Source organism: Myxine glutinosa, chromosome 4 (assembly GCF_964187855.1).
Source record: "Myxine glutinosa chromosome 4, kmMyxGlut1.1, whole genome shotgun sequence".
NCBI lineage: Eukaryota > Metazoa > Chordata > Myxini > Myxiniformes > Myxinidae > Myxine > Myxine glutinosa.
Genome location: NC_136264.1, coordinates 80,389,132 through 80,405,541, shown reverse-complemented (window position 1 = coordinate 80,405,541; position 16,410 = coordinate 80,389,132). Strand labels below are relative to the sequence as shown.

The 16,410-nt window shown below is 46.9% G+C and overlaps 1 protein-coding gene across 3 annotated transcripts in view; it reads right to left on the bottom strand.

The window, feature by feature from the left end:
• PRKDC (protein kinase, DNA-activated, catalytic subunit) overlaps window positions 1–16,410 on the bottom strand; it is a 334,330-nt gene that overhangs the window by 83,625 nt on the left and 234,295 nt on the right. For all 3 annotated transcript variants that reach the window (XR_010984003.2, XM_068112798.2, XM_068112799.2), the window contains exon 61: window positions 15,756–15,935. Coding sequence is in view for 2 of the 3 variants with exons in the window: in XM_068112798.2 (XP_067968899.2) it covers window positions 15,756–15,935 (180 nt within the window). In the remaining variant the exon portion in view is untranslated. The remainder of the gene's footprint in view (window positions 1–15,755; window positions 15,936–16,410) is intronic.

Here is a 16,410-nt window from a genome sequence, read left to right as displayed (position 1 = left end):
ATACCTCTGGCTACGGCTTCCCCTTCGCTCCCACCTCTTGTTCATATGTGTGTTGTACCGTCCACCAAACAGTGATGACTCCATCTACATCTCGCTGTCTGATGATATGGACCAACTTCTATCTACTCATCCCAACTCTCTCTTCCTCATATGTGGTGATTTCAACTGTCATCATGCCAGTTGGCTGGGTGTGGGTACCTCTCTCACCAGCCATGGCTCCTCAGCAAAGGACTTCTGCGACTCACTGGGACTGACACAATCTGTCAATTTCCCGACCCGGATCTCAGTCAACGGAACATCTTCTCTTCTGGACTTGGTTATGACTAACTTCCCTGAAAATGTCTGCTGCTCTTCTTCTGCTCCGATCGGATCATCTGATCATGTCCTTGTTAAAGTGGACATCTCTCTGACCATCCTCAGGGAGCCTGCTCAGCGTCGACGAGTCTGGCATTTCACTCAGGCCAACTGGCACGGTCTTCAAGCAGCCATCAATCATCTGGACTGGTCTCCCATCTCTACCACCTCTGACATCAACTCATCCTGGGAATTCTTCCAAAGTAAATTGCTCTCTCTCATGCACAGATTTATCCCATCTCGTCTTCAGTTGTCATACCCTTCCTCCCGTCCATGGTACACGGAATCTTGTGGTGAGGCTGTTGCCCAGAAACAACTTGCCTTCGTCTCCTGGAAAGCAAATCCAACGGAAGGAAATCTCATTTCCTTTCACAAAGCCCGAAACAAGTGTGTGTCCACCCTCAGGAGAGCCAGGAAACAATATCTCTCCGTTCTCAAGACCGAACTCTCTTATCTGTCTCCCTCTTCCAAATCCTGGTGGCGTCTGGTCAAATCCGTTTCTGGTGTTTGTTCCCCCTCCATCCCCTCCCTTACCTCAAACGGCTACACAGCTGACTCCGCACGTGAAAAAGCTGAATGCCTCAACTCTGTGTTTGCCTCTAAATCTTGTGTCCCAAACCCATCCCTCTCTGTACCCACCATACCCAGTCGTACCCTGCTGCTCCTGGACTCCGTGTCCTTTCCTCCTGACAAGGTGGAAAAGTTTCTGTCAACCCTCGACTCTGATTCTGCAACTGGACCCGACGGCATCAGCCCACGGGTCCTAAAATCCTGCTCTGCTGCTCTATCTCACCCTCTCTCTGTTCTCTTCACCCTCTCTTTTGCTCAAGGTCAACTGCCATCTGCTTGGAAATCAGCCAACATCACCGCTTTGCACAAAAAAGGTGCAAAAACAGATCCTAGCAACTACAGACCAATCAGCCTTCTCCCAATTATCAGCAAAGTCATGGAATCCATCATTGCTTCGGATATGAAATCTTTCCTCTTCTCCAATGGCTTGATCTCTGATCATCAATTTGCTTTCAGACCAGGTCACTCTACTCTGGACATGCTGCTTCTGCTGTCTCAACAATGGATGGAGGTCCTCAATGCCAAACAGGAAATTAGAGCTGTCTCCCTCGACATATCACGTGCCTTCGACACGGTCTGGCACCCCGCTCTGCTCACCAAACTCTCCTCCTTTGGTATCCATGGAAATCTCCACGCATGGCTGGCGGACTTCCTCTCTAGTCGACGTCAACGTGTGGCCCTGAATGGGTTTCTCTCATCTCCTCTTCCTGTTCAGGCTGGAGTTCCCCAAGGCAGTGTTCTGGGCCCCGTGCTTTTTCTGGTCTTCATCAATGATCTCTCTGACTCTCTCGAAAATCCTCTCTATCTCTTTGCTGATGACTCCACTCTCTGCCGCTCCATACCTCTTCCCTCAGATCGGCAGTCTGCTGCCTCCTCACTCTCTGAAGACCTGGACAAAATCACAGACTGGTCAAACAAGTGGAACATGTCTTTCAATCCTGACAAATCTCACACTCTTACTATGTCTCTCCGAAAAGATCGACTGGACAACCCTCCCATCTACTTTCTCAACAATCCTCTCCAAGAAGTTCTGTCGCTCAAGATTTTGGGTCTCACTATCTGCCATGATCTTTCTTGGGAAAACCACATTTCCAAGCTGGCCTCCAAAGCCAGTCGCCGACTGGGCATCCTCCGTCGTGCGAAGTCCTTCCTCGGCACACCTGAGCTCCTCACCACATACAAGGCTTTCATCCGCAGCTCAATGGAATACTGTTCTCCCCTATGGGCCGGTGCTCCTGCCTCACACCTAGCTCGGCTTCACGCTGTTGAAACCAAAGCTTTCAGAATTATTGGAATCTCCCGCGATGAAGCTATCTCTGAGGGCCTTTCACTCACTCACCGCAGGCAGGTAGGTGGTCTTTCTGTCTTCTACCGACTCCTCTCCGGCCTTGCACCCCCAGCTCTCTCTGTGCTCTGTCCCCCAAATATTCCTACAGGTCGCACAAGATCTGCCAGCAACCCTCTGATGGTTAAACTGCCGAAATCTCGGCTCTCTGCTCACCTTCACTCTTTCATTCCTCTTTTCTCCCGCCTCTGGAACAAACTCCCTCACTCCCTTCAATCCCACTCCTCCCTCCAGGTCTTTAAAACAGCTGTTCACCACCATCTCTTATCTTCCCCCATCCAAAACCTTGATCTTTTCTACCCCCGCTAATTCACCCCAGATCCACCTTGTTTGAAATTCCAACTTCTTTCCTGGAAGTCCTGGCAGTGTCCATATGTTTTATACCTCTCCCACCGCCCCCTTCCCACGCCCCCCCCCCCAAAGCCCCCGCCCTCTCTCAGATCTCTCGATGTCTCCATGTCTCTCGGTCCCTGCTCTCAAATGTTGTGTTTGTGTCCTTCCCCCTCTCTCCCCATCTTGTCTACCGCTCCCTATGTTATATGTTTTATGTGTCGGTTTGTCTTTCCGTGTGATTAATGTTCGCTCTTTCACGAGCCTCGATCTTGTATACAAAAAAAAGAAAAAAAAGAAAAGAAAAAAAAAAGAATCTAAAGTGTCATTCTCAAAATGTGCTCAGAAAGTCACGATTCCTCGGTCAAAAAGACACGAAGATCGCGAAATTTCGATGTTTTACAACGAGCCATACATCGTAATTCGAAGGAGATCCCTGATGTACATGTTTGGTATGAATGAAAAGCTCTACGTGTGCACATTCTTTGGGCGTGTGAACTGTATTGTGAACTTTGAACCTAATTATGTCCATTGTTTAAACGAAAATATAATTGTCATTAAAATACCGTAACTTTGTTAATTTTCATCCAATTAACATAATGTATATCTACTATATAAGAGAGATGTCTGTCTGTCACCATTTTTCTCAGAGATGGCCGAACGGATTTTCCGTCAAACTTTCAGAGGTTCATCAGCGAGTTCCTGGGAGTGTTTTCAGAAAGGAAAAAAAAAAAAAAAAGCTAGTTTTTTGGGATTTTGCTCGAATGTGCTGCCTCCCTCCCCCTCCTACCCCCCTCCCACCTCCCCCTTTCACTCCCACCCCTACCTCCCCCATATTCCCACTCCTCCCCCCTATTCCCCCCCTCCCCTGCCGGGTACTTCTGCTAGTATCAAATGAAAGAGAAAAGCATGGGGTATTCAGATGATATCAAAATCTCAATTTTGATTTTTGTCCCCAAGTGTCTGCTTTTGCCAGAACCAGTCATATATATATATATATATATATATATATATATATATATATATATATATATATATATATATATATATACATACATGTATATATACATACATATATATACATACATACATACATACATACATACATACAGTCACGTGAAAAAGTAAGTACACCCCATGTAAAGTTTTGACTTTTTCAACATATTTCAACATACAGCTATTTGATCTTCATTTCAACAATATTGAGAGATAAAGGTGATATAATATAACAAATATCATGAAACATTTACATTTTGTAGTCCATTGTACAATTTAAATAAACATAAATGCAAATTTAGCATATGGAAAAAGTAAGTACACTCTTGGCTCTAATAGGTGGTATTGCCCCCTTTGGCAAAAACAACCTCAAGTAGGCGTTTCTTATAACTGTCTACCAGTCTGATATCGACTGGGAGAAATTTTTGCCCACTCCTCCATGCAGAATTCTTTAATCTGTGCGATGTTTGAGGGGTTTCTTGCATGCACAGCTCGTTTCAAATCCCCCCACAACATCTCGATGGAATTTAGATCCGGGCTTCGACTTGGCCATTCCAGAACCCTCCATTTCTTTCTTTTCAGCCATTCCTTGGTGGATTTACTGGTATGTTTAGGGTCATTGTCATGTTGCAAGGTCTACCTTCGGTTGAGCTTCAACTTTCCGACAGATGGCCTCACATTATCCTCAAGCACCCTCTGGTACAATGAAGAATTCATCGTGGATTCTATGATGGTGAGCTGCCCAGGCCCTGATGCAGCAAAGCTGCCCCAAACAATAATATTTCCACCACCATGCTTTACAGTTGGTATCAAGTTCTTGTGGTGAAATGCTGTCTTTGGTTTTCGCCAAACATGTCTTCTAGTACTGTGGCCAAATAGCTCTACCTTTGACTCATCTGTCCAGAGCACATTGTTCCAGAAGTGCTGGTCTTTGCCGAGGTGTTCATTGGCAAACTTTAGTCTTGCCCTGATGTTCTTTCTGGACAGCAATGGTTTCCTCCTGGCACACCTCCCATGTAGATCAAATGTGTGCAGCCTCTTTCTAATGGTAGCCTGGTGTTGGCTTAGAGCCTGGTGTTGGCTTCGCGGCTAGGGTGCCAGCTTAGGATCCAAGGATCCTGGGTTCGAATCCCGGTCGATCGCTGAATTAACGCCAGGGGGGTTGACTCAGCCTGTCATCCTTCCGAGGTCGGATAATTGAGTACCAGTTCACTGGTAATTCCCTGTTTGTCGTAAAAGGCGACAAAAAGGGTTGGCATCAGGAAGGGCATCCGGCCGTAAAACATTGCTTCAAAAAGGGGACCAAAAAACAACAACCACGGTCCCCGAAAAAGGCCAACCCCCGCTTTGCGGAGAAAAATGGCCTCTAAACGGTGCTTTGGGTTTTTTCTAATGGTAGACTCGTGCACTTTGACATCAACAGTGGCAAGAGCTACCTGTTGGTCCCGTGATGACATTCTGGGGTTCTTAGAGACTTATTTCAGCATCTTGTGGTCTGCTCTCGGGCTGAACTTGCTGGGGTGGCCTGGCTTGAACAAGTTGGCAGTTGTTTGGAATCTTCTCCACTTGTAGATGATCTTACGGACAGTCGAATGATCGATTTCAAATTGTTCGGAGATCTTTTTAAATCCCTTCCCAGACTCGAAGGCATCTATAACCTTCTTTCTGAAGGCTTCAGAGAGCTCTTGTGATCTAGGCATGGTGACACCGCACACTTCAACAACAAAGAACAAACCAAACGAAATGTCTGAGGTTTAAATAAGACAGGTTCCTCCAAGATCCTCTCTAACGTTGTTCTAATCATTTGCACCTGAGCTGGTGCACCTGATTCTAATTTTAGGTATTTGTAGTGATAAATGTAGGGGTGTACTTACTTTTTCCACATGCGAAATTTGCATTTATGTTTATTTAAATTATACAATGGACTACAAAATGTAAATGTTTCATGATATTTGTAGTATTATATCACCTTTATCTATCAATATTGTTGAAATGATGATCAAATAGCTGTATGTTGAAATATGTTGAAAAAGTCAAAACTTTACATGGCGTGTACTTACTTTTTCACGTGACTGTATATATATCCCACAAGCCCACAGATTCTTGTTCCTCACACAGTCTTAGTCCTTTAGGTGCTGTTTTGCAAACTCCAAGCGGGCTTTCATGTGTTTTTCACTGAGGAGAGGCTTCCGTCTGGCCACTCTGCCATAAATCCCAGATCGGTGGAGTGTTGCAGTGATGGTTGTCCTCCTGGAAGTTTCTCCCATCTCTACACAGGATCTCTGGAGCTCAGACAGAGTGACCATCGGGTTCTTGGTCACCTCCCTTACCAAGGCCCTTCTCCCCCGATTGCGCAGGTTGGCCGGGCGGCCAGCTCAAGGAAGTGTTCAGGTTGTTCCAAACTTCTTCCATTTAAGAATTATGGAGGCCACTGTGCTCTTGGGAACCTTCAATAAAAAATAAAATAAAACCACCGTTTAGAGGCCATTTTTCCCCGCAAAGCGGGGGTTGGCCTTTTCGGGGACCGTGGTAGTTGTTGTTTTTTGGTCCCCTTTTTGAAGCAATGTTTTACGGCCGGATGCCCTTCCTGACGCCAACCCTTTTTGCCGCCTTCAACGACAAATAGGGATTTACCAGTGAACTGGTACTCAACTGGTACTCTTGGGAACCTTCAATGCAGCAGAGATTTTTTTTGTAGGCTTCCTCAGATCTGTGCCTCGACTCAATCCTGTCTCTGAGCTCTGCAGGCAGTTCCTTCCACCTCATGACTTGGTTTTTGCTCTGATATGCAACGTCAGCTGTGAGACCTTATATAGACAGGTGTGTGCCTTTCCAAATCATGTCCAATCAATTGAATTTACCACAGATGGACTCCAATCAAGGTGTACAAACATCTCAAAGATGATCAAGAGAAATGGGAGGTACGTGAGCTAAATTTCAAGTGTCATAGCAAAGGGTCTGATTACTTATGTAAATGTGATATTTCAGTTTTTTCTTTTTAATAAATTTGCAAAACTTTCTAAAATCCTGTTTTCTCTTTGTCATTATGGGGTATTGAGTGTAGATTGATGAGGGAAAAAATGAATGTAAACGATTTCAGCATAAGGCTGCAACATAAAATGTGAAAAAAGTGAAGGGGTCTGAATACTTTCTGAATGCACTGTATATATATGTATATGTATATGTGTGTGCATATATATATGTATGTATGTATGTATGTATGTATGTATATATATATTTTTATATATATATATATATATATATATATATATATATATATATATATATATATATATATATATATATATATACAGTGATCCCTCGTTTATCGCGGGGTTACGTTCCAGAACCCCCCGCGATAGACGAAAATCCGCGAAGTAGCGACCATATTTTTATTTTATTATTTATATATATTTTAAAGCTTTACGACCCTCCCCACACTCTTATTAACCTTTCCCACACTCTTATTAACCTTTCCCATACTCTTATAAACACTTCCTATACTCTTAAACACTTTTTACACTCTTAAACATACGTAATTTTAACAACATATAAAATTCTAATGGGTACTCACCATTGAAGATACTGTAGCGACCCATGGGTCCCCCAAGCAAGACCAGCATCAGAATCTCCTTGCTCCAGCCGGTGACGTCACCGGCGGGGATCCATGGCGCAAGAGTGGCTGGTCATGTGACCACCAAAGCACGCCACGCTTGAGAGGCGTGGCTTTCGGTTTCTGGTTGTGCTTTATAATGCAGCCCGATAAACGGGCTTTTTAGTGTTCCCGAGTTGGTTTTGAGAATAAATATCTTCTCGGACGAGTTTGTGTCTTGCCCGTCATTTCGTCCGTATCAAGCAAGAGCCCCGGCTCTTCAATACTACAACTTGCGTGATGAAGATGATGATGAATTAGCTGTGCAGTACTGATGACGATGAAGGTGATGACGATGATGAATGTACTGCACAGCCAGAAAGAGCATTACAGTTACCCATTACGTGGGTAACTAGCGCAAGTGGAAGCTGCCGCATCTGCGTTTTCCATACGCACGACTCTTTGTCTCTGTCTACCCTTCTACTGTACACTATGTACAGTATTTTATTTCTTGTAATATGTTTTAATTACTGTATTTTTCTTATTTCTTTACGTTTTTTAATTTTTTAGGCTAGAAAATGCTTATTTTACCACAAAAATATTTAAGATAATAGGATATAAAAATACATTTATACCGCAAAATCCCACGATATAGCGAAAAATCCGCGATATAATTTTACATATACTATACTAGCGAGAAAAACCCGCGATGTACCGACGCCGCGAAAAGTGAACCGCGATATAGCGAGGGACAACTGTGTATATATATATATATATATATATATATATATATATATATATATATATATATATATATATATATATATATATATATATTGTTACGGCCCGCGGATAAGGATGTTGGTTTGCCGAGCGGATGGCACCGCGGCCTAACAGTTACCCCGATTAACCCGATCCCCGAACGTTGGCCGGATCGCGCCACAGATATTCAATAGGGAAAAGCCTAAGGCGACACGGATGTGAAGAAGAAGAAGACAAAAAGGTTGGAAATACGAATATAATTTATTTCTATTTACACCCAAAAATAACCAAGGAGAAGGAAAGATAATAAAATAATATACAGAAGATTTTAGAGACACAGTGCAACGCTAGCTTATACGAGCTTAATTAAATACCCAGGGACAAAACAAACAGAACAAACTCACGTACACAAGAAGGATGGAAAGGCAGGAGGTGGATGGCTGGAGGGAAAGGAAGGTCCAATGGTACTGCAGCATGATCGGCGCGTTTGGCAGCCGCCGTTCCTTCGCGGCCCTGCTCAAAACCGCCGTCCAGGCCCCAAGCGGCGGTGGTTGCTGCTGTGGCCGCCGCTGCTGCTGCTGTTGTCTGGTGCTGCTGGCGAGCAAGGCGACGAATAGCAGGCTTTGTGCTTCCCTGGATGATGATCTCCTTAATGTTCTCTATGTTCTTTTGCTCACATGCCAGCCTCGGACTCTGCTCGGAAAAGCACCAGCTCAGGGACAAACATCGGCCCACTTGATCAGCCGTTGCTGTGTACAAAGCTTCCTTGGGTGATCTCAATGTACTCTTGTCAAAGCTCATCTGCTTGGGGAGCGTCCCGCGGCGGGTTATATAGGCCCCGCCCCTCAACCTTCGCGAACCTCCTTGATGTTTCTCTCCACACCCTCTCCAAGTCCAACCCCTTGTTCGTGGTTGGTTGAGTGGGGCTGACTCACTCCTCCCCTCTATGACGAGGTGGGGACCCGCCTTTCTTCCCCGATCCGAGCACATGTTCAATGGTGGTTTTGGAGGGGATGTAATTTGCAATCGAGGCTTGGCAATGATGAAAGGGGAAAGTGAAAGGCAGGGGATCTACTCTTATTTAATGCAGTGCAATGGAGTGTCATCTTAATGGAAAACAAGGCCTTACCCTAATACACATAATAAAGATATATCTATCAACTAGGGGGGAAATCTATGATTGGCTAACGTGTATGCTTTGTGGAATTAACTACGGGAACGCCCTTTGACCTTTATACAACACTGGAGGCAGGAGGGTCCAGAATAAAACAATAATTCACAACAATTTACTACAATACAACACAATAAAAAAATACAATCCTCATATCCGCAACACTGCACCCTCCTCCTCTTAGGCACGGCCCGGGCCTATAACTTTAGCTTAGTGCGACACGTAGGTGTAGTTCCCTCTACTTTTAACCTGACCCTGAGTGCGACAGTTTTAAAACATAAATACATATGTCCCGCTGCTCCATTGCACCCTACCTAACAGACTCACGCCCACAGCTAACCGAATTGCGGAATGGTCTTCAAACTATACACTGACGGTGGGGAGCATTATTTACAATGGCTCTGCTTTTATTTACAAAACGTAACCCAGGACCTGTGATTGTTCTTTCTGGGGGGGGAGACAGTCTGCTCTGCATCGACGCACCATGAAAGCATCCAAAAACGCACCAAAGCACCCTCAAGCACCAATCGGTGCACAGTCATCATTGTTCAATAAAATAAAAACAACAAACAACCCCTAACCCTGCAGGTGGTCTCTTGCTCTTCGGCTCCCTCTGCTGGCTATTACTATTTTCCAGTTGTTGTCATCTTCCTTTGCTGGCGGCCTATTTGTATTAAAATAAAATGCACCCAACGTGTCCATTGTTATTTATTTATGGCCCACAGGGCCGACTAGTGTGGTTCACCTGTGGGGCATCGGTGCCCTGTGGCCAAGGTCCGCCAGCAAGATTTCGGGCCTTCATGGCCGGTTCCAGCAGAGGGGCCATGCCCCAACCCATGGGGTCCATAAGTGGTGCTCGGCCACAGACATGTGGTCCATAATGTGGTGCATCGATGCAGACAGCTGGTTCTGGGAGTTCCGGGCGCACAATGGCGGACTCACGCACGCTCCCCTCGGCGCCCAGTGGCGTACAGGTCCTCATGTGGGAGACAAAAAGGGGGGACAGACAGATGAGCGAGGGGTAAGGTCACAAGGGTACACATCAATAAGGCAATGCAAGGTGAAGTGCGTACGGAGAGCGAAGTGAGAAAGCTCGTCCCTACCGTACGTCACCCCCCCTGTCACCTACACTACCCTTGCCCTTACCCCATATTTACAAAAATTTACACATTTACCAATTCGTCGCTAATGTCACGTCTTCCCCATATTTCTTCTATTCCAAATTCATTCCCACAATCCCTCTAACCAAAATTTGCCATCACCCAATTCATCATCAATCCTCATAAGGAGGAAGAGATGGAACAACAAAGCACAATGTCACACCCACGTCATGATGCGTCTCACAATCCAAACATCTGCACAATAAAAATAATAAAACATGGCATGGTGTGGAGTTACGTCACCTCAGGTGAGTGGATGTAGATGGTGCGAGGAGATTCTTAATCCTAACTATCCTCTAAATGACTTTAACACACTTTACACTACCCGGGGCTTTCCCTGCCAACCCATTGGCAATCTTACTCTATGTGGTTTTAAAAACCAACTCCAATTGACCAAACTGTGGTGCTTCTCAATTTGGGGTCTCACTCCCCCGATTCATCTCCCGGTGCCCTTGCACAATTTCAGGACTGGGGCGTGTAGCTCTCCCAGCAGGTCTACCCACCTGCACACCTCCACCACTGCAGTTGCCACCCGAGCTTACCTAGCTCCTCACCCTAACCTATCTAACTGGGGAAGGCCCCTCCTGGCTCTGTCACCCCTCGGTGCCCTCTGGCACTGGGCTACACGGGTCCGTCCTCCGGATCCTCGGGCCTCATCCACAACAACTCCACCGGCTCCCAGAGCCCACCTGCGGCCTCACCTGGCTGACATCCTCACAGTGGTGGAGTGCCCAAACCAACTACACACACTAACAGGCTACACGCCCAGCCATTTCCACAACACTAATGCACCCATCCAAACACCATTCTTTCACCCGCACCACAGATGGCAATATCCAACCACAATTTACCTATACCCTCTACCTAACACTTACACTACCCTCCCCGGGTATTCGTGATGGGGGTCCATCCTTCCCCCATTCACACCTTCGCACCATCCACTCCACTCCACAATTTCCACCATACTCACTCCACGACCATCCATTCCAATACTCCATATATTCCACTCTCCAGGTATTCCACACTCCATGTATTTCACACAACCATTCTCCATACACCTGTTGTTGCACACCTGTGCAATCTTACCTGGTGCCACCTGCACCCTCCTTCCTCCCAGGACCATTCGGTCAATACAACACTCATCACCATCACTCACTCATACACTGCTCCATACACCTGTCCAGTTGCACACCTGTGCAATCACACCTGTTCCTCACACACCTTTCACAATACACTTCAATACACCTCCAACACTCACACGGCATCATCTAAACTACCTGTTGCCCTGCTAACTTAGTGCTCCCCGTCTTCCCTTTAAACTAAGCACATACCACGTCATTATCATCCAAACTACCCTCACTACGTCCCCAGCTACCTGTCCAATGTAGCTACCTAACCTTACCGTTACCTATTGTCAATCTCTAGGGCCCTACACATTATCCAAACCCTCCCGGGCTAGTTTTCACTGCCATAAACCCCATAAAACTAGTGCTCCTTTGCCCCCGTTGTGAGAGATGGCAGAGTTGCCATCCCATCACATCGGGTATCTTCCACTACCAATTTGGCTCATCCAATTGCAACCAATCAAAAATTTCCAATTACTGCCAATTCTATTCACTTTTCTAAATTTCGGATCAAAAACACTATCAGTATCATCATCATCGTCCGCTATATCCTAGCCTCGGTGCGTCATGACATCATTAAACCCGGCTTCGTAAAGCCGAGCAATGAATTCGGGTGGTTTGGTCGCCTGTAGTTGGATCCGTCCGGCATTCACGACTCTGGGGAGGAGGCATGCTCGGGCCGAGGTTCCACGCATCATCGCGGCTCGGTACCTTGCGGTCCCGGGCCCGATGGCTGAGGCTCGCCCGGTCGGAACCCCGTCCCCGCGAGGGGGCACCGTTCCGCTTCCTCCCACTCGCCCTTGAACCGGACCGGTCGCCTCGCCCGACAAGGCCCGGACTCGACCATGCGGGGTGGGGCCAAGCCCGAATCGGCAACGACGCTTCGAAGAGAAGCGACGCAGCTTCGATCCGCGCCGGGCCTGGCATCCAACAAAGCACACCGCGCCCCGGGGGCTCGCATCGGCTATCCGTCGCTCTAACCGCTAACCCGGTTACCGTCGATGCTTCACCTGCATGCTCACACGCATACGCTACCCCTTTCACCCTCACTGAGCTCGGTGCTCCAACGCCGTCCGTACATTCCACCAACGCACTCCCTGTTACACACCACACCTCTCGCGCACACTCGCTGTTCGCACACTCGCTGTTCGCACACTCCCTTAACACACCTCGCACACCGTCTTGCGCACTCTCCCCCGGTACGTACTCCGTACCACTCACCATGGGCGTGCACTCTGGCATCCACCCACTAACGCGCTCACATGGGTTCTCCCACACCCGCGCCATGACCAACTCAGGTGTGCTTCCTCGCACACCCTCAACCATTCCAAGCGTGCATTCTCGCACCCGCTCCACCACCAACTCACTCTCCGGGTCACTCTCACCCTTGCACGTACACTCCGTATCGCTCTCACTCCCTGTGTCACACCCCGTACACCCCGACGTGCATTCTCGCTCGCACTCGGTATCACACTCGCGCTTCGTAACACGCTCACCCCTTGACGCACACTTCGTATTGCTCTCACTCCCTGTGTCACACTCCGTACACCCCGACGTGCATTCTCGCTCGCACTCGGTATCACACTCGCGCTTCGTAACACGCTCACCCCTTGACGCACACTTCGTATTGCTCTCACTCCCTGTGTCACACTCCGTACACCCCGACGTGCATTCTCGCTCGCACTCGGTATCACACTCGCGCTTCGTAACACGCTCACCCCTTGACGCACACTTTTCTTTCACACGCGTGCCATTTCCACTCACACGGGACCCTTCACCAACGCCCGGGTGCCATATTGACCCCAATCGCGCGACAATTCTTTTGTCGCCGAACATCCTTCTACAAAATCTACCCGCACAATATACAGCACGACTCACCTGGGGGATCCTTTTCTCCACGCGCACCTGCAAACTTCCATTTGGATTAGCAAGTACATCATCATGATTTGAGCAGGGACTTTGTACATATTCCATCTTTTCCTCCCGCCGCGAGTGGTTTTCTAAGTCCCCGGTCTCTTCAATTTCAATGCCCACTACCACTTTTTCTTTACTCACCTCGACGACCGTTGGCTTTAATAAAATTCCCTCTACCTCATCGGTCGCCGGCTTTTCCAAACCCCCTGTCGCGATTTCTACCCCCGTCATTGTACCCGCGCTTTTCTCCGCTTCGCTCAACCAGCGCTTCTCGACCCGCGTTACCTCCTCGTGCACCCTTGGGACCTTCTCGCCCACCATGCGATCCATGGTCTCCCCACATTTTTGCATGCGGTCACCCATTTTGCTTCCTAGCCTCTCGATTTGATTTCCTAGTCGCTCCTCCATTCTGTCTTCCATTTTTTTCATTTCCCTGCTAAATTTATTCCTTTCTTCCCTCTGCTCGGCCATGTACGCCAGGCATTGTGTCATGAATAGGCCCCAGTCTGTTGGCACCGCGGGCTCGTACGAGGCGCCATTTTGCGCCTCTCTACCCTCGTGCGCCATTTTGTGCGCCTGAACCCTCCTCAACCACCTCCTCATTGCTCTCCTCTATTTCGTCCCTCTGATCCTGGGTTACTCCTAACCCCTCTCCTAGTTCCCCCACCGGCATCCGATCGCCTTGACTATCCATGGCGCGATTTCAAAATTCAGGTTTTCCTAAAACAAAACAAATTTCGGCCGCTCCAAATTTTGACCAAATTTTTTTCTTGATGTTTTAAAAATTTGGTTTGGGCCTCGTATCTCACTCCCAGACACCAATTGTTACCGCAAATGGTACAATTGGTATTCCAAAATTTGGGCTAAATAAATTTAGTCCCAGGTCCGAATCCGACACTCCTGACACCAATTGTTACGGCCCGCGGATAAGGATGTTGGTTTGCCGAGCGGATGGCACCGAGGCCTAACAGTTACCCCGATTAACCCGATCCCCGAACGTTGGCCGGATCGCGCCACAGATATTCAATAGGGAAAAGACTAAGGCGACACGGATGTGAAGAAGAAGAAGACAAAAAGGTTGGAAATACGAATATAATTTATTTCTATTTACACCCAAAAATAACCAAGGAGAAGGAAAGATAATAAAATAATATACAGAAGATTTTAGAGACACAGTGCAACGCTAGCTTATACGAGCTTAATTAAATACCCAGGGACAAAACAAACAGAACAAACTCACGTACACAAGAAGGATGGAAAGGCAGGAGGTGGATGGCTGGAGGGAAAGGAAGGTCCACTGGTACTGCAGCACGATCGGCGCGTTTGGCAGCCGCCGTTCCTTCGCGGCCCTGCTCAAAACCGCCGTCCAGGCCCCAAGCGGCGGTGGTTGCTGCCGTGGCCGCCGCTGCTGCTGCTGTCGTCTGCTGCTGCTGGCGAGCAAGGCGACGAATAGCAGGCTTTGTGCTTCCCTGGATGATGATCTCCTTAATGTTCTCTATGTTCTTTTGCTCACATGCCAGCCTCGGACTCTGCTCGGAAAAGCACCAGCTCAGGAACAAACATCGGCCCACTTGATCAGCCGTTGCTGTGTACAAAGCTTCCTTGGGTGATCTCAATGTACTCTTGTCAAAGCTCATCTGCTTGGGGAGCGTCCCGCGGCAGGTTATATAGGCCCCGCCCCTCAACCTTCGCGAACCTCCTTGATGTTTCTCTCCACACCCTCTCCAAGTCCAACCCCTTGTTCGTGGTTGGTTGAGTGGGGCTGACTCACTCCTCCCCTCTATGACGAGGTGGGGACCCGCCTTTCTTCCCCGATCCGAGCACATGTTCAATGGTGGTTTTGGAGGGGATGTAATTTGCAATCGAGGCTTGGCAATGATGAAAGGGGAAAGTGAAAGGAAGGGGATCTACTCTTATTTAATGCAGTGCAATGGAGTGTCATCTTAATGGAAAACAAGGCCTTACCCTAATACACATAATAAAGATATATCTATCAACCAGGGGGGAAATCTATGATTGGCTAACGTGTATGCTTTATGGTATTAACTACGGGAACGCCCTTTGACCTTTATACAACACTGGAGGCAGGAGGGTCCAGAATAAAACAATAATTCACAACAATTTACTACAATACAAGACAATAAAAAAAATACAATCCTCATATCCGCAACAATATATATATATATATATATATATATATATATATATATATATATATATATATATATATATATATATATATATATATATATATCATATGAAATCAATGAAGGGGAAAAATACCTTTGGGAAAAGACAAAAAGTAGAATTTTAGAAATTGAAAAATGGCCACTCGATCATGAAAGGAAAGGTGGGGGCATAACGTGAAGAGACAAACTGAATCTCACAGACTGCTGTCAATGCAGTTTCCACTGGTGAGAGCAAGTAAACGTCATACCTGAATGCAAGCCACAAATGGTGGAAAGCAGGTCAGAGAGGAAGCCATAAGCCGGTTTGTGTGCATGGTAAATTTCTGGGAAATGTGTTGCTGTTCTGTATCGCCTTTCATGCGTTGTACTTCATCCACAACGCCACAGAGCAAGGCACTCAGCAGCAAGCGTGCTACTGTGGGGTCTCTCTGGGGGCACACAGGATGAAATAAGAGGAAGATGAATGAAAGAGATGGAGAAAGTGAGGCAACAGTTGAGGAAAATAGGTTTTCAGGCTCTAGTAACAATTTTATATGTGAGCTAAATTTCACATGAGGGCAAATGAAGGAGAGGAAGGGTGTGGGGGGTGTTGGGAGGAAAATCAAACTGTATGGAAGGCATTCCCATTTATGTGGTGGCTAAAAACATTGGACATGCAGCCAACCCCACAAGAGAGTGCGATTAAATGGGGGTGAGGAGTAGGAGTAGCAGGAGGGTTACAATATGTCCGGTTTTTCCAGGGGCATGTCCTCCTTTTCGGCCCTTAAATTTCCGTCTGGTCGAGTTTTTTAAATATCTAAAAATGTCCGGGATTTTGCCATTTTTTTCTTTTGCATTTTGAAAGGGATAGATTTTAAGATTAGGGATACCTTTTTTTGCCTCATTTAAACGGTCAAACCATTT